This window comes from Lynx canadensis, chromosome D3 (genome assembly GCF_007474595.2).
Source record: "Lynx canadensis isolate LIC74 chromosome D3, mLynCan4.pri.v2, whole genome shotgun sequence".
NCBI classification, from domain to species: domain Eukaryota; kingdom Metazoa; phylum Chordata; class Mammalia; order Carnivora; family Felidae; genus Lynx; species Lynx canadensis.
The window spans coordinates 66,223,540-66,248,920 of record NC_044314.2 but is presented as its reverse complement, the minus strand read 5'-3'; the positions used below and the strand labels follow the sequence as shown (position 1 = coordinate 66,248,920).

The 25,381-nt window shown below is 54.6% G+C and overlaps 1 protein-coding gene across 7 annotated transcripts in view; it reads left to right on the top strand.

Moving 5' to 3' along the window:
* The window catches only part of TXNRD2 (thioredoxin reductase 2), a 51,365-nt gene extending 35,423 nt beyond the window's left edge, over positions 1-15,942 (top strand). For 4 of the 7 annotated variants that reach the window (XM_030292481.1, XM_030292479.1, XM_030292483.1 and 1 more), the window contains exons 12-18: positions 6,816-6,952; positions 10,154-10,249; positions 10,562-10,654; positions 12,243-12,314; positions 12,492-12,589; positions 14,348-14,556; positions 15,666-15,942. In XM_030292481.1, the coding sequence (XP_030148341.1) occupies positions 6,816-6,952; positions 10,154-10,249; positions 10,562-10,654; positions 12,243-12,314; positions 12,492-12,589; positions 14,348-14,471 (620 nt within the window). In that variant the 3' untranslated portion in view covers positions 14,472-14,556; positions 15,666-15,942. Of the gene's footprint in view, positions 1-6,815; positions 6,953-10,153; positions 10,250-10,561; positions 10,655-12,242; positions 12,315-12,491; positions 12,590-12,989; positions 13,046-14,347; positions 14,570-15,665 lie in introns of those variants that run through there. The other 3 variants (XM_030292480.1, XM_030292482.1, XM_030292486.1) reach the window with 3 other exon arrangements.
* The last annotated feature ends 9,439 nt before the right edge of the window (positions 15,943-25,381 follow it).

Here is a 25,381-nt window from a genome sequence, read left to right as displayed (position 1 = left end):
ATCAGCCATTTCTTCTTCTTCGGACTTTGTCTTAGCAGGAGAGCTGGTGTCGTCCACCTGTGTGTAAAGCCTAAGGATGACTTCTGAGCCTCTAACATGGCATAAAGGGAGCCAGCAGGCACTGCGGGCCTGGCTTTCCCACTTCTAATCCAACCACCATACTGAGGACCCCACTTCATGTACAGTCCACCTGAACAGAATGTGCACATAGACCACGGCCAGGGAGGTGGTGGCGTCTGTGGAGACAACACTGGGGGCCTGTAGTGTCCAGGGAGTGGAATGCATTTGCCCAGGAGGGGCTGCAGCCTGGGGCTCCCCTCTCTACTCTGGGAACTGCTTGCTCTGGTTTACATGAGGTCATTTGCTTAGTTAGTCACGTTCAACCTCAGCCGATGGCTCTCTCGTGCCACAGATATGCCCCATTCAAGTCCTCTGGGCTATCCACCCCACCCCCACCCCCACCCCTTAGGGCTGAGGGGCAGCACTGGGAGCTGGAGGCAAAACAGAAGCAAGTGCCCCCACCCCTCTCCCGCAGACTCTAGGAATTCATGGGTGGGAGTGCTCTGAGTCCAGCAAGATGGATGGGACAGTCCAGGCCCCAGTGCCTCCTGAAAGCTGTGAGTGGGGCCCAGGCTCTCCATGGCTGGCACTTGGATGTTGGAGAGGGGCTGGCAGGCTGAACACAGGTGCAACCTTGTTGAGAGAAGCCCAATCCAAGGCCAGCAGGCCTGTTCTTTGGGGGTGACCTGCATCCTGCTGTGGCTGTAGGAAACTGCATGTGGCCATGTTCTTCCCAGTGGGTACTCCGTAGTGGCCTGTCTGTGATGGGCCTAACTACCTGTGATGAGCCCACCCTTCTCTGCTCTCAAGGCCTTAAGGGAAGCATTGCTCTGCTTGTGAGCCTCTGATACTCTAACACCTTTTTATTTTAGTGTAAACGTCAAGTTTAATTAGCAACATGAAGAGAGAACCCAATCTGCTTGTGTATGTTGTTTGTTTTCTTGGAGGAGAAGACAGTCATGGAGCTCTTCCTGGGCCTGAGGCCACAGGCTTCCCCACCACACCATGTGGCCCCAGACGGTGCACCATATGGTCAGTGACTGTCATTTATCTCCGCTCTGGCTCACAGACTGTCCCCCTGCCCTCTGTGTGGGATGCCCTGCACAAGCCAGGGGCCAAGAGCTATGCCAGGCTTGTGAGCTGACGCCTCCGTGCGTCCAGGGTCACCCCAACTTCCACAGCCATCAGACCCAGGCTGGCCTACCTTCATGCTCATGGTCATCCAGCAGAGTCTTTTTACCAAGTCAAATTCAATATTTATGGTTAGAACTTGGTGGAAACCAATTTCTTTAAAAAAAGAAAAAAGAAAAGAAAGCCCTGGTGAAAATGTTTCTAAACATAAGTGAACCTCGTTTATATGCATTAATGTGCACTATCTAAATCTAAGTGCTACTGGGAACAACCAGCAGGAAGGTTATATTGACATTTGTAATTGTTACAGCAATAGTTACCACCTGCCAGGGAACATGTTCCTTCCTGGGGGTTCCAGTGGACCAGGCTGCAGCTGAACCTGAGCTGGACGCTCCACCAAGTTCTAGGGCTGACTGGTTTAGGGGCCCATGTGAGCTTATTTTATATGCTGTCAGTGCTGCATGCAAGCTTGAAAAGGAAAAACCTACACGTAGGGGGGTTGATGACAGGTGTCATCAGGATGGCCAGGGGGGAGTGGCAGGTGCTCAGTGGTCATAGTGAGCCACTAGCCTCAAGTCATGATAAGGTCCTCAGGTCGTACAAAGGCTCACTAATTTCATTCAGCAAACATTGAGCCCTGCCTGGGCCCCAGACCAGCAGGATCGATGCTCTGCCCTGCCCTTGGGGTGCTTTAGGTTGTGGCTAGGGTTCTGGGGCTCATGTAAAAAGGGCTATTCCAGAAAATAAAAGGAGCTCTTTGCCATCATTATCCTTTTCCCTAAAATCTCAAAGATGACAAGAGACATAATAAATTTTTAAAAGGTAGGTTTCAAGGGATCTGACTAGAGGTGCCAAAGGTGTGAGTTCCGCATTCTGTGTCTGGTCCAGGGTGCTGCGCAGGCCCAGCCCATGGGGGTGGCTGACTGTGGGGGCCACGTATGTGCCCCCCAGGAGGGTTGGTTCTCCATGAGCCCGTGTGAAGCCGCTGGTCCCCCATCCTCTTGGCACTGAGCTTCAGGCTGCTTCCTTTACACGCTGGCTGCGCCTGTCTGATCAGAGCCCCTCATTTGCGCTGTCATACTCCTGCTGCCACTTAAATCTTACCTCATTACACGGATTGCCCTTCACTCGTCGGAACGTGTGCTCCAGGCAGGCGTGAAATTGGAGGGAATGCCCGTTTTCCCATAACGGGGTGAAAGACACGCATGAAACCGCATGTGTCCGGTTGTCTGCATCCCTGTGCCCAGCTGAGCAGGTAGTAATGACCAACAGGCGCCGTCTGGGGGGTTTTCGACCTTCAGCCTTCTCCGGCCTTCTCCAGCTGGCTGGGTGAGCATCGTGGCCTAGCTGCCTCCCCCGGGCCAGCAGCAGCAGCTGGTGGGACTCCAGTGCAATGAGGGGAGGGCTGGCCTGGTCCAGCTGCACTAAGAGCTCTCAGGCTGAATGCAGCTTCTTCCACCACTTCAGCACCCTGGGGTGCCCTGGATGCTGGGCACAGGGAGGGAGGCACTATCTTACCTTGGTGACACCAGGGCTCACGTGGTACCCTAGAGGGACTCAAGCCAGTGGGCAAAGCTGGGCCTGGTGAAGGAGGCAGCTTCAAGGGCCCATCCACATATTTATTCGCACATTGCCTCTGAGGAGGAAATGAGAACATGTTTGCATCTGGAATCTTAATGCCCTGATTGTGGTAAATATGATGCAGTGGCATTCGTGTATCACATGAGAAGCTCTTACAAGGCAATGAAGTTATGGAGCTATGTATAAATGAATGGAAAAAAGGCAAGGAACTGGCAGTTCATAAAAGGAAATACAGCTAGTAAATACGTGGCCAAAAGTACTTAACTTTACTGGCAAATGTACTGGTAATCAAAGAAGCGAAAGTTAAAACAGCAGTGGGAGTGAAGGAGCAAGCCCAAGAAGGAGCCATCTGTCCAGGCACAGCTCCCTGCCCTGCTCCGAGGAGGCCCCACCTGGCTGGTCAGCCTTCCTCTAAGGACCTGTCCCAAGGAACTAAACCAACGTTTGGACAGACCGCCGTCTCTATCCCAGTGGTGTCCAGGGAGCAGAGATGTGGGAGTCAATCCAGGGGAGCCACTCAGCAGTGCTCGGCAAACCCGAGCCAGGTGCCAAAGAGCTGAGGCCCCAGGGAGCAAGGGATCCCATTGGTCATAGAACGCATGGCCTCCTGGGGGCGGGGGGGGGGAAAGCACCATGCATGACACACAGGGTGATACAGATGGGGGGATGCCGTGGGGGCTCCCTTCTCTCCCCAGATCACCTGAGGAGTGCTACCTTTATTTTTGCCTAAGAGGGAAATGGTCAGGGAGAAGACTTTGCACGGTGCCTGAGTCTGGCTTCTGGTCATTTAAGTCTGACCTGGACTGGGCATTGTCCATGGGGCCAGTGCTGCCCTGCTTGCATGGCTGGCCACTGGGTCCCTACCCCAGCACCTCTGACTTCCTTGAGGGCTCCAGGCCTGAGCTATGTGGGGTCCGCACACCATCTGACTGGGCCCCTACCCCCTTTGGGGAGACATGATGGCTCTGAGCACAAGGGAACAGAACTTCAGAGGGTCATGTGGGATGTCCCTCCCTCCTCCATGACCCTTGTCCACATTGTTTGCTCAGTGAGGCCCATGTCCTGGCTGTGGCCCCATGAGGCTGACAGGGCCTACCACATAGCTCAGGGGCATGGCCCACAGAATGGGGTGCCTGGGTGGAGCTGGGCCCCCTGCCAACCCCAGGTCTCACCCCACACAGGCCCAGTCAGCACAGCTTCCAAAACCCAATGTGCCAACGGCTGCCCTTTTAGGGCCATTTCTGTTTGGTGCAACCACTCTCTTCCTTCACTGTTCATTCCCAGAAGCATCAGTGGAGTGCCTCCCACAAGTTGGGCATATTCCTTCTGTCTACTCCACTCTTGTTACTCCTTTTAAATTTATCTTTATATTCTTGAGATCTTGGATGTGATTAGGCTGGCATCTGGGAGGTGTGTGGTTACCATGGTTACCATAAGGCACAGGAGGAAACATTCCTGACCTCCCATGACCGGCCAGGCAGGAGTGCAGCATGGCTAGCCTTAGAGCAGGGTGGTCTGCAGGCAGCCAGCTTTGCCCTCACATGCTCCAGCCTCAGCCTGGAGCCATCACCTAGAGGTCATGGGCCTGGTGAGCTGCTGTATGCCCTGTTCCCCACAACTGAAGGTCTGGGGAGGAGCCTGAGAGCTGAGCTATGAGTCCCCTACCTGCAGAGCCCCTCAGCCCATCCAGCAGACCCCCACCAGGCCTCCCCACTGGGCCCAACTCCTTCCTCACTGAGGCACAGCACATTCCAGTCCTAGATGCACAAGAGCTCCCAGATGCCAGCTGGATCCCCTACTCGGGAGTCAGGCCTGGGCCCCCACGCTGCCTTATGCAGGACAGGACACTGGCCAGCATGGCATGTTGCACTCTACATGCTCACCGGTCTCCATTCACATGACTAGTGCCGGTATGGATGCCATCAGGGACCTCTAGGGCCTTGCGTCATGTCGCCTGTGTCTGGTATGCTGGGTAATGGGTATCAGCCCGCCTAGCACCTGATTCCTGTGGCCAAGCAGAATGAAGAAGCTGGAGCCGGCTCCCCATGAACTTGAGAAGCACGGCTTAGTTGAGTTTGTGTGTTTTGACTTCCCACTCTGGGAGAGCAGCTGGAGACTTAAGGTTTCCCTTTCACAGAACTTGGTCTTCCAGATGTTCAGATTGGCACCACCCACTACCCGACCTCTCGTGTGTCTGAGCCACCACAAGCGGTGGGAATTGTACCTCTGAAACTGTTTATCATTGCCTTCGGGAGACACGCTGAGCCTCAGGGAGCTCCAGGGGGATGCCGCTGTCCTCCTAGAGCCTGGCGGGAAGAGCTGCATTTGCTACCTCCTGGCTTAGCAAGGCCACCTTGTCTGAGTTAGGGGAGAAAGGGGGCTCTGCAGGCAGCTTGGCTGTGACAAGGCCCAGGGCTGTAAGCATATGAAGGCTGGCAGGGAGGCTGCTGTGCCGCCGTCCCCTGCCCCACTGGCCTTTGCACCCAAGACTTGCTCGTTAGGATTAGCCAAAATGACTGCACTTGAGGACAGGGATGATGTGTGGTTTGGGCTCTGCCTTGCTGCCCATCTCCGTGCTCAGCTCTAGAGGTCTCAAAGCTGGGGATGTACGCTGGGCAGTCATCACAGGCACACGAGAAGAGGAGCTGAGGCTTATAGCATCCAAGGCCTGGCCTCTAGCCCCACTCACTCAGCACCTGTGCTGGCTGCCAGAGAGGGTTGGTGGGACCTGCCCCGAGACCCTGAGCAGGACATAAGTTTGTGCATTCTCGCCGCCTGCTCTGGGGGACATCCTGCTGCCAGACTCTGGGGACAGGAGGCCATAGCCTACTCATGCAAACACAGTCTGGTGGCAGGATGGAAAAGCATAAATCCACCACAAAGCACCATCCTGTCCCTAGTATGAACTTGTGGGAAGAGCACCCTGTGGGAGGGTGGGGAACCCTGGGGTCACAGAGAGTGGAAGGGAGGGTGCCCTACCCCAGGAAGGGCCATATGGGGACACAGGAGGCTTTCAGCTCACTTGGGGCCCACAGACACGCTCCACAAAGACTGAGACACATGTGCACCTCAGCCTCACTGGAAAATGCATGCATATGACAGGAGCCACGGCTTCTGGGAGAGACCTGGGTTGTGTATATTCCATGTCTTCCCCTCAGGGCACAATGCCTTCAGAGGCTGCGTGGCCCTGTCATGTTGTCTCTGCAACCATGGCTAGAGTGACCTTTGTTCATACTGTGCCATGCTATAAGGTGTCCAGGCCTGAAGTAGGCTACCTCCCTGGAGCTTGGCCTCTGCAGTAGGGAAGGGTTGAGATCACCGTACAGGGCTGGGGCATGCATCATTCTTGGGTTGTCGCTGCTTCTAGACTTTTTCTGTGGTCAGAGCCATAGGAACTTGGTATTTAAAAAAAGAAAATGGAATGAGTAAATTCCACATTTAAATTTGACGTTATGGGGTTTTAACCACTTTGAATGGCACATCAGATCTGTTTCCAGGTTTATTTATTGTTAGAATATAATCCTCTTAGGACATACAGTGGAAATATGCGTTGCCATAGTCTCTTGAGCAAATTATCTTTGTGCTTGGTTATCAACTGCCTATCCAATTAGGCCCATTGGTTTCAAGTTGTTTACAAGTTACAGGGACTTTTCTTCCATTTTTTATTTTTTGTTGTTTGAATATATAAACTGTGTATATGATTAAAAAACCAAAATTGTATCACAGGCTATATTCAGAGAAGTCTTGTCTCCATCTCTGCTTTCTCTACCCTGTTTCCTTCCTTTCTGTTTCTTCTAGTCCTTCTTCATCTTCTCGTTGCTTCTTTGTGCAAATAAAGGTGAGGTATGTGCATATGTGCACTGTGTATGTGCATGTGTGTGTGTGCGCGTGTGAGGCTCACAGAGGCCAGGAGCCCCTCGACACTATTGTGCTTCATGTTTTACCGATTCCAAATGGGCATTCTGAGAAGTATTCTGAATAAACCAAGGAGTCTCAGTCACAACTGCTGAAAGTCTTTCAGCCTTGCTCTTTATTTCCTTCAGGTCGAATTCCAGAAACCAGAAGTCTGAATTTGGAGAATGCTGGAATAAACACCAACCCCAACAGTCAGAAGATTCTGGTTGATGCTCAGGAAGCCACCTCTGTCCCCCACATTTATGCCATCGGAGACGTAGCAGAGGTACAGCCTGCACCTGCCACCTGGCCTCACCACCCCATGCCCCCACCCCACTGGGCCTCAGGGGCCTATGAGGCTCCCAGAAGCTCTGGACCAAACCCCAGGTGCCATTAGACTCAAGTTCTGGGAAGGATTGGGCATCAGCCTCTGCTTGCTCGAATGCTCCTCCTTTCTGTGGAGAGGGGATAGGAAAGCTTTCAAAACTGAAAGCAGATTCCTGTTGTGAACCTCTGAGGGAGGGGCATCTGTTCACACACAGGGCCTCAACTTCCCCAAAGATGGGCTGGTAATACAGAGCCTTGGGGCTGTCCTGGCCCCACAGTACCAGGCTTGACCTCCTCACCTCAGTTTGCCCTCTGAACTGTGGGTGGGTCAGTACCCTCCCCAGTTGGGCTGTCAGATGGGGGCAGAGCACATGGACGCAGCCCCAGCTCACCGCTTGCTTGCTGCTCCCCTTGTGAGTCTCTGGTGGAAGCCCCACCCCTAGCCTGGGAGACATCTTGTCAGCGCCCCTCCCTTCTTCATGGCCTGTGGCTGGTCTGTTGTGGGATCCCCATGTTCCCAAAGCCTCAGGAGTAGTCGACCTGTCCTGCATATGTGCAGCATGTTCTAAGGAAGGTGGCTCAGGCGGGGCCCTGGCCAAGCCTGAGAGTTAGATGCTCCAGGACCCCAGACCCCAGCAGGCCTCTTGGCAGCCAGACCTGCCAGCACCATTGACGTGTTAGTTTCCTGTGGCTGCCATTACAAATCACCACAAAGTGGGTGGCTTAGATCAACAAAAATGTATTCTCTCACATTCTGGAGGCCAAAAGTCTGCAATCAAGGTATGGGCAGGGCTCTGCTCTCCCCAAAGCCTGTAGGGGAAGACGAGTCCTCATCCCTTCCATCTTCTGATGGCCCTGGGAAGTCCCAACTTGGAGCTACAGCACTCTGTTCTCCTTCTGCCCATCTTCATGTGTGTGTGTGTGTGTGTGTGTGTGTGTGTGTGTGTGTGTGTGTGGTATGTGGTGTGTGTGTGGGGTGTGTGTGTGTGTGTGTGTGTGTGTGTGTGTCTGTTGTTTCTTTCTTCTTAGGACCCTCTCATTGATTTTGGGTCCACCCTAAGTGACCAATCCTAAATGATCTCAGTTCTTAACTTATATTTGCAAAGAGCCTCATTTCCAAACAAGGTCCCATTCTGAGGTTCCAGGCAGACACGCACGTGGGGGATGCTATTAACCCATCATGATGTGTTCTGGCACAGCCACTTTTCTGAGTTCTGTGGCCACTGCAAGAACAGACAAAAGTCCTAGCCCTCATAGAAGTGACATTCTGGTTGGGGTCATAGATGACAAGTAAATAAGTGAACCATTTCAGGTAGATGTCAGAAGATGCTTAGTGCAGCAGTCCAGGGACACCTGAGGGAGGAACAGAGCCAGCTAGAGGACCCAGGGAGCTCAGTGAGGACACTTGTGCCCATCCGAGAGTGTAGGCACCACCCTGCCCATGCATACCCCAGAACCCACTTTGGGAAATGCTTGGGGGTGGGGGAACCAGTATCTACAAGTGGGCCCCTGGGTGGAACATCCCAGAGTTGAGGGGGTATAGGTGGCAGCTATCCCCAGTGCTGCAGGACCATCCCAACTTCAGCCTCTTCCATAACTCACAATGGGCAGGTCTTCTGGAGAGCTTGGCACAGAGACCAGGGTGGGAGGCCATGCAAGGCTGGGCCTTCCCTTTGTTCCTGAAGGACCAGCCTACCCATCTGACATAGTCTTTCATGAAGACACCTGACCCCATATAGACCCCTCCTTCTAAGACAACTTGGCCCCTGGCGTTCCCATGGTACCAGAAGGGTCATCCACTAGCTGTGGCCAGTGCTGACTTGTGAGCCAAGAGGCTGCCACTTGAAGCTGCCTGTGAACCCAGACTCATGAAATGGTTCGTGGGGAGCAGACTACCAGATGGAGGTGGGACCCCGGGGACAGCTTGCTGGAGCATGCGGTCAAGAGCTGCAGCCACTCCTCACAACCAGGTCATCTCTGACCATCTAGTCAGGCTGCTGGGGTAGACGGAAGTGAGTGGCTTCACATGCCCACATAACTGGGCAGCGTTGTTGCTCGTGTGATCTCTGGTGGTTGGGACATGGCATTCTCTGGTGGCACCTTCTGTGTTCATCCTGTGTGCTGCACCCTAAGATAGCACTCATGGTCCTGGGAGAGTGCCTTGTGTATTAGACCATGCTTTCTGTGCACCCAGGAACCGAGTGAGATCCATGTGCAACAGGGCTCATGCCGACATAGCAGAAACCATAGTATTTCAGATTGTGTTGCCAGAAATACATAGTGCACACAAAGGCAGTATCTACTGAAATATTAAATCTACTCAGTTGGAAAGGTCATTCTGGGCAGTCAAAAGAGTTAACACCCCAGTGGTCTGGCATCCAGCGGGGAAGAGTCCAGCAGGCGGGTGGGGCGGCCATTGTCTAGTGCGATATTGTGTGCTGTGCGCATGGACGTTTCCGCAGTTAGTCAGGCCCGGTGGAATGCACGGGCTGCTTTCACAAGTTTATCTCTGTGGATCTCTATTCATTTCTGGAATGTCAAACAACATCTGCATTTCCTGCTGCTACAGAAGTGATTGGCAGCCGGTCCCAGGCTGACGCGTGCAGGAACACTGGGGGCTGTGCCACCTCCTGCTCCCCAGGCAGGACACACCCTGGGACGGAGGGGCCTCCAGCAGCACAGCATTCTGACTTGGGATCTGTAATGGACTGTGACATGCAAGCCAAGCTGCTTGTCAGGAGCACACGAAATGCTTCCAGGGCCCATTTTAGCCTGAATCCCAGTTAACGTGAATGGTTGAACAGTAGCGGGATCTCCTTTGAGCTTTGTCATGAGGGCAGCTCTCCAAGGCCACCAACATGAAGAAGGAGTTCGGAGAGAAGCTGTGCACGAGTGTGGGCAGCACAGCTGGGTGCATGGGCAGCTTACCTGCTTTTCCAGGGAAGGGGGTGATAACTACAGGTGTGTTCTTAGAGCAGAACAGAGGGAAGCAAGCCAGAGAACAAGCCAACCCCCAGGAGCCCTGGGGCCCAGAGGCAAACAGCCTTTGGAGGTTTCTGAAAGGGGCAAGCTTCTCTAGGAAGGCATGGGTGGTGGTAAGCGTACTGCACAGACTCCCTCAGACATGCCAAAGTGACCCCAGTCTCCCTCCTTACATCAGGGGCGGCCCGAGCTGACACCCACAGCTATAATGGCAGGAAAACTCTTGGCCCGGCGCCTGTACGGTCAGTCCTTAGATGTGATGGATTACAGCAACGTGAGTACCCACCGCCCTTTAGCATGCTAAGTCCAGCCTGGAGACGGCCGCAGTTCTTTCCGGGGGTATGGGGTGTGTGTGCACGTATATCTGTGGGAGTGCATGCACATGTGCCTCCACGTGCGCACGCATGTGAGCTTTAGCTCTGAAGGTGTGGCCCAGGAACAAATGAGGGTGTCCACCCGCCTTCTTATGAGCCGCCAGCCAGCACATCTGAGGACCTAGCCTGCACTTGCTGTTCTTGTGTCCCATGGCAGGCATCTTCAGTTTTGGGTCCCCAAGGGTATAGGTCACTTAAGACCTGCTTTCCAGGTGCCCACCACAGTCTTCACCCCGCTGGAGTATGGCTGCGTGGGGCTGTCAGAGGAGGAGGCCATGGCTCGCCACGGAGAAGAGCATGTGGAGGTAAGGTCCCCGAGGATAGAGGGGGGCCAGGACATCATGCCTGTGTGGCGCTCATGCCCTGATGACGGCCTCTCCCCGACAGAGGCCTGGTGAGCCAGCAACAGTATTGGCCTCCCTGCTTTCCAGGGCTTGAAGTTTGGCAGGGTAGGGCAGGGGGGCCCCGAGTGATGGCTGAGATATGGTATGAAGGGATATGTAGGGCGGATTGCTGGAGGACAGCCCCAGAAACGAAGGCACGTTTGGGTTGTGGTCCCCCTCACAGGGGCATGTGTCTCCCTCCACCTGGAAAGGCTTCTCTTACCCTCTGACCTTTTCCTGCCCTCCAGCTGCTGCTCTCCACCTCCACCCTGCCCCACCTGGCCCTGCCCTCGGGTACCTCCACCTTCCTGCCACCCCTGCCTCGGTTCCTTATCTGAGATTCGTCCAGAGCTCACAGGCCCCCAATAGCCCAGACTTAGGTACTCACCCTAGAGGAAGGCTGCTTCTGGAATCTGTCCAGCTGGCCTGCTGTGGCCTGGGGTGGCCCCAGGAGGTGCCCCAGGTGGCTCAGCAGGATGCAGGAGCCTTTGAAACCTGCCAGGCTGTGCATGCTGAGAGCCTTCCGTGTGGCTTCATCTTGCTACTGCAGCAGCTTGCAGACGGACCAGGAGAAACCAGACCCCGTGTGGCCACCACTGTGGGCCTGGTGTCCTTCGGGAATGAGTCACTGGGTTCCAGGGCCTGCCCCTTGCCCCAGCGCCCCGGTCCCCTCCATCAACGGGCCATGCCTGACAGGCCGGCCTTCCCCCCAGCACTGTATTTGCTATTTTTGTTTGATTCATCACAAGTACATGGGGACATATGTTCATGGCATTCTATAATGTTGTTTTATGTTTCACAATGTTGAATGGCCAAATACCCTTTGTTTGTTTTCTTTTCAATTCTGTCTTAGTTAGAACAATATTCTCTGAAGTTCCATTAATTAATAATGGCTGTGCAGCACATGTGAGCGCCCCGCTCATTTTTTACTCGGCCGCAGCCCCGAACACGCTGTCGAACCCTTCTCGGGTGCTGAAAGCCTTTGTCCGACAGCTCCAGTGTGGCCCGGGGGCCTCCCTACATCTGCCTCTCCCTCTTTGCTCAAGTGAGGGCCCAGCAAGCACCAGAGTGCCCTCAGGAGGCCAGAGAGCCACTGGGTGGGCTGGACATCCCCTTCCAATGTCCACAGTCACCCCGTCCACTCTGCAACATCCACCTGGTGTGTACTCCTGGGGGCACCGTGTCCTATGTTGAGCCTCAGACTGTGACTTGTCACAGTGGACTGCACTTAGCCAATCTGGTGCCCACTTTGCTACTGTGATCGGTAGGGGTCTTGGGCCTGGATTGAAGAGGGTCTGTCCTGCAGACAGTGTGGCTCCAGCCACAGTCTACCTTTGTGTGGGAGAGAGAGGGGTGCTATCCATGGCCAGCTGAGCCATGTCCTTGCCCCAGACCACAACCTGCAAGCCAAGTGGGCAGTTCTGGGTTCCCACCACGTCCACGCAGTTCACTGGACCTGTAAAATGCCTATGAGGCTACTGACTCCAGGAATCATTATCTTGTCACTTAGGTTTATCATGCATATTATAAACCACTGGAGTTCACAGTGGCAGAACGGGATGCATCCCAGTGTTACATAAAGGTAAGTGTCCTCATGGGCCTGGACTGGGGCATGCCAGGAGGTGAGAGGCAGGGAAAGAGCTGGCACCCACGGGTGGAGAAGCTCCATGCAACCACCCGTGCCCCCAAGGCAGGGCCGTGCGTGCAGCCCCGGGGTCCTGTCTCCAGCCAGGCTGGCAGTTGACAGTGTGGCTTTCAGATGGTGTGCCTGCGGAAGCCCCCACAGCTGGTGCTGGGCCTGCACTTCCTCGGCCCCAATGCAGGTGAAGTCACTCAAGGATTTGCTCTGGGGATCAAGTAAGTCTAGAGAAATGTCAGCCGTTGTGCAATGCCCAGACTGGTGTCCCTCCGAATGTTGGTGGCTCTGCAGTTGGGAGTCTGCCATGTTGGTGTTGCTTTTATGTAGCATTGTACGTGTTTTCAGCAGAGCGTCTCCTCAGATGTGGCACGTCGTGTTACATGAGAGGCAGCCGGGCCACCTGGGGAGCAAAGGGAGAGGCCCATGTCCCTGATCACCCAGGGTGGTGGTTGGGGGTTGGTCACAGTTTGGGTCTTTTCTACTCAGAATGAGCAGGGTTGGGACCCTTCTTCACATGGCAAAGCACCCAGTCAGTAATGAGCGAGGTTGACGAGAGCTGCCCCAGGGCCAGCATGTGTTTTCCAGAGCTGGGCCTTGGACACAAGCTGTGCTTTGTAGGGTCCCAGGTCCCCAGGCTTGCCTGGAGCCTTTGCTGATGGAGTCTCTGGGTGGAGGTGAGTTGTCTGGGGCAGTGGGGTGTGGGGCTGTCAGAGGCAGGAGGGTAGAAAGGTGAAGCGGCAGTGAGGAAACCAGGAAGGGCTTCCTGGGCCACCTGGAGCCCCATATGTGCTTGGGGCTTGTGGCTGTGGCCAGGACCCAGCCTTGGAGCTTGAGGCGGGGGGGGGGGGGGGGGGGGGGGGGCAGGTAGGAAGTAGGAAGTAGGAAAGGGCAGGAGCTAGAGCGGCAGGGCCCATACCCAGGAATGCTGATGGGGCTGTGAGGGTTTAGTACAGATGCCCTGGGGGTATTGAAGCCACTGGGTGGGCCAGGCACCTGGTAACAATAATAATTATAGGACAGAGCCAATAGGAAGATCAAGAACATAAATGGGCAAGTCACAGGAAAAGGAAATTAGTAGAAAAAGTAGAAAAAGCTGTGTCTCATTTGGAATTTTTAATATAATTAAAATACCAAGAAACCATTTTGGCCAGTGAAGGTTTGACACCGTCCAGTCCAGTGGTGATTGTTTTCTAGCATCTGCAAGTGGAGATGCTGAAGGTTTGAGCAAATTGGTGGAGTGTTCATGTTCAGACACCATCAAGAGGAGGGTGTGAACTGGACATTCCCACTGGGAGCCTTCGGTCCACATTTGAAATGCACACACTTGTTCATGTCAGATATTCTAACACGTGCAGAGACAGAAGAGGGTTGCTTGTCTCAGCCTTGTCTGTGGAGAGTGGAAGCGCCCTGTGGGGAGTCCACACTTCCTGTGCCTCCGAGGAGGTGGTCACTGTGCCTGGGGGGTGGTCGCTGCTGAGGGTGCAGGGGGGCATGTGTGTGAGAAGAGTGCTGACCAGAAGAGCAAGGTGAGCAGGACCGGGCAGGGGGCTGGGCCGGTGCAGGCTACGGTAGTAAGTGGGCTCAGGCTCGCCGGAGCAGGCAGGTCAAGCCTCACCTTGGCAGGGAGAGGGAGCAGGCCCACAGAAGAACCGGCTGGAGCCATGGGCCAAGCTGGGATTGTGCCCGGTGGGCTGGGAGCAGCAGGAGGCCAGGATGGAGTGAGGGAGGGAGGGGGGAGGTAGGAGGTGGGCCTGACGTGGAGCCGCTTGGCATTTGCTGGGAGACACGTGGGTGTTGGCAGCCGTTCCTGGCCACTGGCTGGGGTAGACAGGGTGGGGGCCAGGACTGGGGAGCAGCGAGGAGACTGTGACTTCTGAGGCCCTCCCCTGGGTGACATCTTCAGAGGGACGGGATGCTGTGGACATGCCTCCTTGTGCTGACTCATCGCCTGAGTCCCTCCGTCCCCCTGTGTGCAGGTGCGGGGCCTCCTACGAGCAGGTGATGCGGACGGTGGGCATCCACCCCACCTGCGCTGAGGAGGTAGCCAAGCTGCGCATCTCCAAGCGCTCGGGCCTGGACCCTACTGTGACAGGCTGCTGAGGGTAGGCAGCCATCCCTGCCAGGCCAAGGGCACACGGCGTGCCTGCCGCCCCCACAACCAAGCTCTTTTGAGGCTCAGATCCAGGTATGTAGCTCAGGTAGGCTCTGTGTTTAAGGATGGAACAGTAGTGGGGGGGGGGCGGGGGTAGGGCGCCAAAGTGTTCTCTCCGGGTACATGGGAGGCTATGCCTGCCGTGCCGCTTCAGACATGTGAGCCCTGTGCCCAGGCCACAGTGGCTGAAGAAACAGGGCTGGGAAGGAGGCCATTTGAGGGCCTCACCCTCCACAGGGCACCCCCGGACACTGGCCTGACTGCCACTGCTCCCCAGATGCAGGAAATGTCTTGAGGCTGGGCTCACACCACAGGAGGGGCATTGGGTGTGGAAAGCATCCCCGGCTGAGCTCAGTGGGCTGCCGGGCAGGAGGAACGTGCCTCCCTCCAGCTTTGCTTGGCGCAGAGCAGTGCCGGCTTGTTTCCCTGTTGCCCAGAAGGTGGAGATGCTGCCTTGAGCACGGCAGTCACCGCACATCTGGTTCTGTTAGGGCTTTTCAAAGTCAGGCTGGGAAGGTGGCAGCCGGAAGCCTCGGGGTATGTTCATCCCAGCCCTCTTCTGAGGAGGAAGAAATTAGTGAGACCCTCCCTGACCCCTGCTAAAAGGTTGCATGTGGTCAGCGCCTTTTCAGCTGTCGATGTGAGAGCATCCTCGAAGCTTCCACGGCCTGGCCTGGGGTGTCTGCTGTGGCTGTCAGCCCCTCCTGGGGTTCAGCTCCTGAGAGCTGATGCAGACTATAGACTGAATGGGGAACACTCCACAAGATGCCCTCAGGCAGGCCCAAGGGCTGAGTGGCAGCTGAGGGTCCCATGGATTCGGACGCAGGCCCACAGCCCCCCAGCCAGGGCTGCCCTGATACAAACAAAGGGTATCCTGAGGAAACGCCTACCAGAATATCACACCTAACAGAGCTGTTATGTTAAGAGCCTGCCATAAATTTTTATCATTTCAAAATATTTTTTGACAGTACGGTGTCCCTGTGACGCATCAATCCGGGGAGGGGGGTGTGGGGGTAGGGGTTCTCCCTGGGGCCTGTTTCTCCTCTGTCCCCAGAGGGTCCCTGTGTATGGGCACCGGAGACGTGGCCAGACAAATGCAGGGATGGCCTGACTACCCCTTGCTGACCCCCCCATTCTTGCAGGACGTAGAAGGCCGAGCCTGGGCAAGCCTCACCTCTGCCTGGAGAGCCCCTGAGGTAGTCAGCGTGGGTGGCGTCTGGACCGACCCCCTGTGTGCCCTGCAGGGATGGCTCCAAGGGTTGTCAGCCCCTGACCTCACACACCCTCCTGCCTGGGCCAGCCCCGCCAGGCCCTTGATGCCAGAAGATGATGATGTGCACAGAAACCCACCCTGTGGGCTGTCCATGTCCGAGCCCCCCTGGTGTCTCTGGAATGTAAATAAAGAGGGTGTTTCCCTGACATATGCTCCACCTGTGCTGTCCCTGATGCACCCCTCCCCCAGGATGACCCAGGTGGGGGTGGGGCCTGGCGGCCCAGCCTGTCACACGTACACCCCATACCCCCCCACCCCGAACCCCACAGCCACGCCTCAGAAGACCCTGACCCTTTCTCCCAGGCACAGGGAGCATGGCTGTCCCTCCCAGGGCCCTCTGCTGGGTCTCTGTGCATCTCACAGCAAGGCAGGCCCTTGAGGGGTGGGAAGCCACTGGCTTTGTTCCAGAGCAACCTGCCAGTGGTGTGGCCCAGTGACAGGAGTTGGCAGGGGTGTTGGAGGCTTTCTGTCCCCTGAACGTCAGGCATCTCATTACGTTTCCATTGTGGCCCTCCCAGCCAGCTTGTCTGCTGTGCTCAGGCTAATCCTGCACATTGAGGCTTGATGGGTCGAGGGAGCGCCCTTCGGCACCCGGCCGCACCTGTCAGTCACTGCAGAGAGACAGTGCTGACAGTGACGGGCAGGGCCCTGCATTGTGCTGGGGCTTTAGCGGTGGTTAATCTTGTGTCTTCCTTAAGAAAACATCACTTAGTCTACCCGCCCGGGAGCCTTGGATGGGACCCTGCTTGTCAGCGAACAAAGGAATGTCTTTGCACCTAATGGGCCTACGGGAGCCTCAGACACTCGCCTGCTTGGTGTGAAGCGTGTGCAGGAGCTCTCAGACGCCCAATTAAGATGCCGAGTGCAGGGCTGGGCCAGCGCACTCTTAACAAGTGCGGCAAGAGATCAGCCGTGTCCCATTTAACGCACGGTTGGCGGCGCACCCCTGCCTTGGAAGGTGCAGGGAAAGCTCCCATGTGCACTGGGGGTGAGGCGTTCCCCTGCCTTGGAGGCAAAGGGTGAGGTCTGCAGAGGGAGGTCAGCTAACGTAGCTGAGCTGCTGGGGGTGTCAGGAGGGCCCCCTTGGAGTTGGGCTGGGCCCCTGCCATGGGGCAAACAAGGAACTTGAAGTGGCTTCGTTGTTTTTCATGATGGTAGAAATGATGTAGCCTGTGTGGGAGCCATCAGCACACACCAGGCAGTCTCTGGGGCGAGGACTTTCCACCTCCCTGCTCATGCCACCAGTCAGCCAGAGCGCCAGCCCCGTGTCCTTGACCCCACAGTCCCCCACCACCAGTGGTTTTCTCCAGGCACCCTTTGCCCTAGAACAGACCTTGCTCCAGCACACTTGCTGTGTCTGTAACAGCCACTGTCTCCACACTGTGTCCGGCCAGTTCACCCAGCTTGTGTCTTCCTCTAGGAAGGAAAGAAGCATCTGCGGTGCTGCGCCCTGCCGGCCTCATTGTCTAGTCATGCGGGGACTCAGGACACCTCTTGAGGGATGCGTCCTATGTGGCCTTGAGGCTCCACAGCCCCTGTCCAGGAGGCCTCAGGCCCACTGGCTCCCCCTGTATGGGGACTCACACCTTCCTGGCAAACTGTGGGCAGAGGCCTGGCCCAATTCACAAAGCCAATGGGCATTCCATGCAAAAGTCTGCCACAAAAGGCCCAGCCCTGACAACTGCCATCACCTGGGCCACCTTCCGGGCCATATGCTGCTTCAGTATATGCCTGCCTGGCCATGGGGTTCAGCACCCTGAATGTCCCACATGCTCCTACTGCCCTGGTGGGCCCTAGGGATGACAGCTCAAGGTCCCCTGCCCAGCACTCAGGCAGGTCACATACTTGGGTCTCAAGTCTGAGCAAGAGCATGGGGAGCAGGACAGATGTGTTGAGCCACAGTGGTTTCTGTTCTGCGTGTCCCAGGGACCACCTGGCTCCAGACTCACTGTGTAACCCAAGGCCCCCTCCCTGGGCCCAGCCCTGCCCTGCTCCCCTCCTCCCAAGGAGCCAGAGCAGGACTGGCCAGGTGCTGTCCACTTGGCTCCAGGGCCGCCTTCCCTCCATCTTTGCATGTTTTTATGGTGCAATGAAAATATAATTTTAATTTCTCAGATTGTTTGGTGTAACCTGTAATTATCCCCGGTGCTGTCCTGCACACTTCTGTCTATGGCTTCAGATTTCACAATGATGTAGGGGTTGTGGTGGTGGGGTGGGGGGGATCGCTGTTGCTCAGAGGCCAAGCTATACCTTCCCAGCCTCACCCTCTGCCATGAAGGGGGGCAGGTCACCCTCTGGTCACCTACTACCCCCCTCCTTCCCCTAGCCCCATGAGGTACTGTCCACAATGGTCCTGAGGGCCCCAGGAAGGTGGGTACACAGAGAAGGGATGACAAGTTATTATCAAGGACCTAAAGGACTCAGCAAGGGAGGGGCAGGCTGGGTCTGAGGCGGATATCATCAGCGGAGCTGATGGAGTGGGCATCAGCCCACAGAAGGTAGCCCAGATGCTCAGCCTGCAGGCCCTCTAAACCCTCCACAGTTGCTGATGACCCCCAATATTCCACAGCCCTGCTGGGACTCCCTGCCTTGCTGGGTAGCTAGTGGGAGATGCTGTCCCTACACATGCCTCAGCCATGTTTTCACATGACTGGGGAGGCCTGGCTGAGGAAGTGACCAGGGGCCAGGGGCCAGGGGCCCTCACTGGTGGAGTTGCCCCATGAGAAACAGCTTGGCGTCGGCTGGCACCTGCAGCTCAGTGTCTGTGCCAGTGGCCTCGGGTTCAGGCTTGCCCCTGAGGTCCCTGGGGTCCCTCACTTGGCTCAGGCAGCAGCTCAAAGGTGTGACCAGTGCCCTGGGCCCTGGCCCACTCCCCAGCCTGAAGCAGGCCCTGGGGGCAGGACTGAGACCCTCGGCCCTGGCTCATACTGAGCTGTGAGGACCTGCTGCTGAGCAGGCAGTCCAGAACCCTGCAAAAAAGGATGCCCAAGTCAAGGGCCAGTATGCTCATCACAAGCTGTGTCATCTCCAGAGACTTGCGCCACCAGGCCATGTCACTGAGCCCTCCAGACCCTGTTCAGGGCGCCTGGCCCATTCTGGTCAGGGGGCTCCCTTGCAGGGCTCATGGCCCCACACTCATATCACTTACGGGAAGCACCCATGTAGGCATCTAGTTCTTACAAGTACATTACAAGAGGTTCCTCTATGCTGGACTAATAATCGGGGTCCAGGCCAGGGTGGGGGCCGGGCTGCTAGGGGCCATTTCTATCTCCCCAAGCTGGCCCACTCAGATGCAGCCAAGCATCCCAGGCCCCAGACTTTTCCCACTCATCTCTGTGTCCCTTTGGGAACCACCACCCCCACCCCTCTCCACCCTGGGCCCCCGAGTGCCCCTTTCCATCTACCTACCTTCTTCCTTGTCAGTGCCCACTGTTCCCACTTGGCTCACCCTTGGGTCCTGGTCAGGGCGTACACAGGAGATGCGGTGGGCTAGTCACAGCCAGAGACAGGTCGGGAGCCAACCCCTCCCCACCCCCACCCCCACCCCCACCCCCGACCCCAGGTGAGCAAGCAGCAGTAGGGTGTTCTCTGTGTGAAGCAATTCTTTTTTTTTTTTTTTTTCAACGTTTATTTATTTTTGGGACAGAGAGAGACAGAGCATGCACGGGGGAGGGGCAGAGAGAGAGGGAGACACAGAATCGGAAACAGGCTCCAGGCTCTGAGCCATCAGCCCAGAGCCCGACGCGGGGCTCGAACTCACGGACCGCGAGATCGTGACCTGGCTGAAGTCGGACGCTTAACCAACTGCGCCACCCAGGCGCCCCTGTGTGAAGCAATTCTTGATCCACATGGTGAGGATGCTTGCATACGTGGCAACCTCTGGGGCCTAAGCTGGGCCTGGCTCTTAGGGAGCAGCCCCCCAGCCTCAGAGGAAGATGCTCACTCCTGGCCCCAAACTCACAGGCTGTGGACTCCAGCCTTACGTGGGGTCAGTGGCTTTTCCCTCACCTCAGGCCAAGCCGTACTGGCACAGAGGCCAGAATCAGGGACAGGGCAAGGGGTGTAGTCATCCCAACGCAAGACCAGGTGTCTCTCCCCTGGAGCCACCTGCAGGACTGAGCCTTGCCAGCCTTTAGCCTTATGCCATGAGGGACCCCAATTGCCTGCCCACCCATGGCCCTGACCCTCAGCTGACAGGCCACCCAGTGTAGGGAGCCACCAGAGGTTGCTCCTGCTGCTGTTCCAGGATCTGCCACAGCCCCAAGCCCTCTTGGTGGGGTCACAAGCACTCTGGGCTGAGAAAGTAGCCCCTACAGTCTTTGGGCTGGAGGTCTGCTTCTATCTCCCCCTTCTCCTTCCCCTCCTCTCCTTCCCCCATCTTCCCTCCCTTGGCCTTCCTCCTCCCCATCCTCATCAGGTTTCCCTTGATGCTAGTGCCAAGCAGCTGCCTTGTAGAGGAAGCTCAGAGTCAGACGACAGGCCTCATGGGGGCAGCACTTTATGCCCCACCCTTGTTTCTTCCTCTGCCACCATCTTAGACCTGGGCTTTCTTGCTGGATGCCGAGTGTTCCTAGGAACTGCCTTAGGTCATCCTGTACCAGGCAGGGGTATCAATAAATAAACAGATACGCCTTGGATGCTGCCCTCCTGGGTCAGGGAGGGGCGGAGGAATGGGACACAGGCTCTGCCCACCCCAGGCCCCTCTGCACACCCAAGCTGAGGGACGTACTTGACGCTCCATGTGAGTGGCTTCTCTACCGGGCTTTTTCACAGGTGTGGGGGTGGGGTGCTTCCCCCAAAGTTATGCAGACACCAGCTCTGTGCTGCCCACAGCCCAGGCTAGGCATCCCAGCTCCGACTGGGCAGGCTGATGGGGTGGGCAAGCTGCTGGGTGCCCCCTCAAACAGGCTGGTGAAGGAGGGAGCTGCACAGGTAACTTTGGGGAAAACCCAGCCACAAGCTGTGGAGATAACGAGGCTAGTCTCTTAAGATTCTTCAACAGGCAAGAACTGTCAAGATAGATAATTGAGAGAACTGAAAGAGACAGCAGTTCACGCATACAGGCCAGGTCACACCTGTGAGTGTGGAGGGGCTGGTGCCCGTGCTCCCCCCCCCCCCACCCCTCTCTGCTGGAGGACCCACACCCAGCACTCCTTGGGCCTCACCTTAGGCTGAAGGGCCAGCCTCCCCGCCCAGCAGCTGTGACTGGTGTCACTACTTCCTGTTTCCAGATCCCACCATGATGGCGAAAGTTCGCCAAAGGCCAAGGACATGCAGCAGACTCCCTGGGCTCCCAAGGGCCACAGACAGCACCCACCTTAGGCTAGCAACATGACTGATGTTCAGGGAGCAAGAGTGACAATAGATGTGCCACCCACTGCCAAGTAGCCAGGGTCCACCAGGGGGCCATACTTGCTCCAGTTGATGCTCTGGATCTCTGGGACAGCCCTGGGAGGGAGGACACAGGACTTGGGGACCATTTTACACATGCTGCTTCTTGCACTTCCCCGAAGAATCCCTCTGAGCAGGTCGGACTCGCCACCCTTTCTTGCCTGTGCCCACTCCTCCCCCATCCACCAGCCCTTGCTGCGCAGCCCAGCCACTGCTAAGCTCTCAGGTTACTGGTCCCTCCACCCGAGGGCTCTGGGAGCCCTGCATGGCCTGGTTCCCGGCCAAGCACCTGTGCCTTCAAGGGCAGTGAAGAGGCCGTTGCGTCAGCCCATGGGGCCCAGCAAAGCATCTTAGAGCTGAGCCCGTCTAATCCCAGCCCCAACGTGGTTTACGGTGCTTGGGTTTCCCTAATCCCGAAATCCAAGCCAGGGTCCCAGCAGCCATCCCAGCGCCATCTGAATGGGCAGCACGAGGACCCCCTCCCATGTGCCTACCGTGTTTGGGGCTGACCTTCTGGGACAGTGCAGAGAGCTGGGCACTCAAGGGTAAAAATTGAACTCTGATAAACTCAGGGGAGCTCAGGAAACAGCCAAGCCCTCTGCTGCCTGGCTGGTCCTGCTCCGGCCTCTTCCCAGGCAGGAAATGCAAAGCCAGCAGCGACAGCAGAAAAGACTGGCAAGGCAGGCCCAGCTCAAGACTGCTGAGGTTCTGGCCTCTAGAGTTTCACAGGACAGTGATCCGGCCTTGCAGTTCCACAAAATTAAGGGCTTTTTTTTTTTTCCTAATAAAATCAGGATATCTGGCTTATAACTCATGATCAAATAACACCAAATGCTTGGGAAGAAAGTGGGACCATAAACAAGAGACGGTGTGACCTTGTTACACAGCAGCTGGGTGTCAAGAGCCAAGTGGGCCCAGCTCCCTGCCTTCACCACTGGCCACTTACCCAGCCAGGGCTCTCAGGCACTGGACACCAGGCACATGGGTGTGAGCACCCCAGCAGAGGGCACCCCATAGTCTCCCTTTTTATAATTTTATTAGTGAGGCATGCAGGCCACGTGTGGTGAGAACAGCTAATGGTGCCTCGTGGTCTTTAGCATCTTTGAGGAATTTTCATACCCATAAATTTCCCAAAGCAGATGTAATTAGCTCCTAAGCTACCAGGGTCAAGATATGGGACAGAATGTGAGGAGATCAAAGTAACGTCCAGATGTGTTTTCTTGGGGCCTCCCACTTGATGAGTGAGACCGATGCCTAGACCCCCCAGAAGTCCCCATGGGGTGCAATGGTGCAGCCAGGACACAGGCATGCTGCCATCCTCCTCATGGAGGCCTCAGCGCCCAGTCCCTGCCGTGGGAGAGAGTGGATAGAAGGCAAGACCTCCGTGCGGCTTCAATGGCTCATTGTTCTGCCCTTGGTGGCTGGAATTGGGCTGGGTGATTATAATAATAAAGTCTTAACAATCAGCCAGTGGTTGGGTTTCCATAGCTTGGGGAGTATTTGATTTTCAAAGTCTTTGGCAGGGGAGATGGTGTATAAATGGAGTGTGTTGTTCATGTCGGCCTGTTCTTTGCAAGTCAGGGTCCCATCCAGCACCTTATTTCCCTCAAAAGATGCTTACCTGTCAGCTCCCTGATGCCCAGGCACATCAAGGAGGGAGGCTTACTAGGAGGCCCTGGCACAGTGTGAGTGAGTCCTGCCTTCACCAGCTCAAACAAGCCCGGACCCCCATCCCACCCTCGGGGGGGCTGCTACTAAGTACAAATGGCGGCAGTGGAGGCACTCAATGAGTTGGGTGGCTCATCTTACTCCTGCCTTGTACCCTCTCCCACAACACACATCTGGCCCTTAAGTCTTTGCCCATGCTGTTCCCCCAGCCCCAAACCGGGCCACCACCCTCTGTCATGGCTAATTTCCCCTCCTTAGTTAAGATTCAGTGCAGAAAGGCTTCCCTAACACCTGGCAAGGGGCCTGCTTAGGGCTCCCATGAAATGCTGTTTCTCTCTCACCCCTAAGAAGCCTCCCTTATTCACATCTTTGTTCCTAGCACAAAGCCTTGCACATAATAGGTGCTCAGAGCACGGCTGTCAAATGAACATTAGCATGAAATATTTATGTTATATTTTCAATACCAAAATTTCCACAATGCCCTGCTCTGTAAGATCTGAGGACATGTGCTTCACACACACTATGCATCCATGGGAAAGAGGTTATGGCTTAGAACCTGACCCAACTTACTTCAGCTTACCTCCTCCTGGTTCTGACATTCCAGGACTGCAAGAGATAAACAGAACACCAGATTTTCTCCAAGCATTTCATCAGGCACCATGTGCCCACAAAAGCAGGCACAGCAGGATTGGTGCCTATAATATAAATGTATGGAGGGGCTGGCCTGAGTAGTGACTGGTAAATTTATATAGGGCTTACTTGCTATAGTTAATAATGATCAACTCTAGACAAAATAGAAAAGATAACTATCTCAAGGCACTAAGCAACAAATAAATAAAAGTGGCAGAAACTAGAGGGAATCCAACCTTTGAAAGGAGAGAAATGCACTGGGTGAGGTCCATATTTATACTGCTTTTCCCTTGAGGGCCTTCTCCGGGGCATAGCATCAGTGACTGAAATATGAGCAGAAAGCCATAACCCTATTGGCTTGATGTTCCAGAGAACAGAGTTTGGATCAGCCAGAGAATCTCGAAATGAGGAAGAAAATCCATAAAAAATGTGCATATAAACTCCCCTCAAATCCTCGGTTAAGTCCTGGACTGCATATGTATGAATGAGACTCAAGGGGTCCAGTAGAAAGATAACAGCTGAGCATAGATTTCAGCTATTGCCTACTACAAAGGAGAGAGTGTGTGGATCTCAAGATCTGCCAAGCTGCAGAGACTGTGCAAACACCACAGGCTCTCCATAGAAACCTCAGGAAGTCCATGACTTAGGAGAAAAAAATTATGTTCCAGGATGAAAGGGTTTGTGAAATTAGGACTAAGGGCAGAAGTGTAACAGATCTATCCTAACAAATATAAAACTAAGCTTTCAAAAGTTCAAAATGGAACAAAAACAATGTCAATATGCTTCAGAAGAAAACAATCCAAAGCCCCTACCAACTGCCATTTGTAATGTCCAGAATGCAATAAAAAATTACTAGATGGGCAAGAAACATGAAAATGTGATTCCCAGCCAAGAAAAAAAGCAATCAATTGAAAACAGCCCCAAGATGATTCAGATGTTGAATTAAAACGTAAAACAGGTATTGTAAATATGTTTAAGTACTCAAAGGAAAAAGTGGTCACAATGAATGAATACAGGGGATCTAAGCAGAGATCTCTTGGTAAAGAGAACCAAATGGAAACACTAGAGCTGAAAAGTACAACAAATGAAATTCAACTGGATGGACTTTAACTGACCTTAAGAACAGATTGGAGATGACAGAAGAAAGGGTCAATGAGCTTGAAGACAGAGAAAGAATTCTCTAATCAAAAGAATAGAGAGTGACAACAGAAATAATATGGACCAGAGAGACCATATTAGAAAGTCTAATATAACGGTGGCTTAGAAGGAGAAAAGAGAGAGAATGGGGCAGAAAAAAATCTGAAGAAGCAATAACCTAAAATGTAATGAATTTTGGATCAACTTACAGATGCAACAATCTCAGCAAATCTCAAGCAGTATAAACATGAAGAAAACACACCAAGGCACATCATGGTCAAACTCTTGAAAATCAAAGATAAAGAGAAAATCTTGAAAGAAGCCAGAGGGATAAGGACACATCACATATCTGACTTTATGTCAGAAAAAAAATGTAGATCAGAAGCAATGGAACAAAATTTATGTGCAGAAAAAAAAAGCCAACCCAGAAAATCTATGTGCAGTAAAAATATTCAAAAATGAGGGAGAAATGAAGACATTTAAATGACAGCTGAAATAATTCCTCAGCTGACTCACACTGCAACAAATGCAACAGGAAGTTCTTCAGGATGAAGGGAAATTACACCAGATGGAAGCTTATAATGACAGAAAGCAAAAAAGAGTACCGGATATGGTGAATATGTAGGTAAATCTAAAATGCTATTTTTTTCCTTTTCTTATTTTCTTTAAAAGACACTGATTACTTAAAACAAGGATTGTAACAATGTGCAATTGGGTTTATATGAATGAAAAACATGATAACAGCAAAAAGATGGTTGC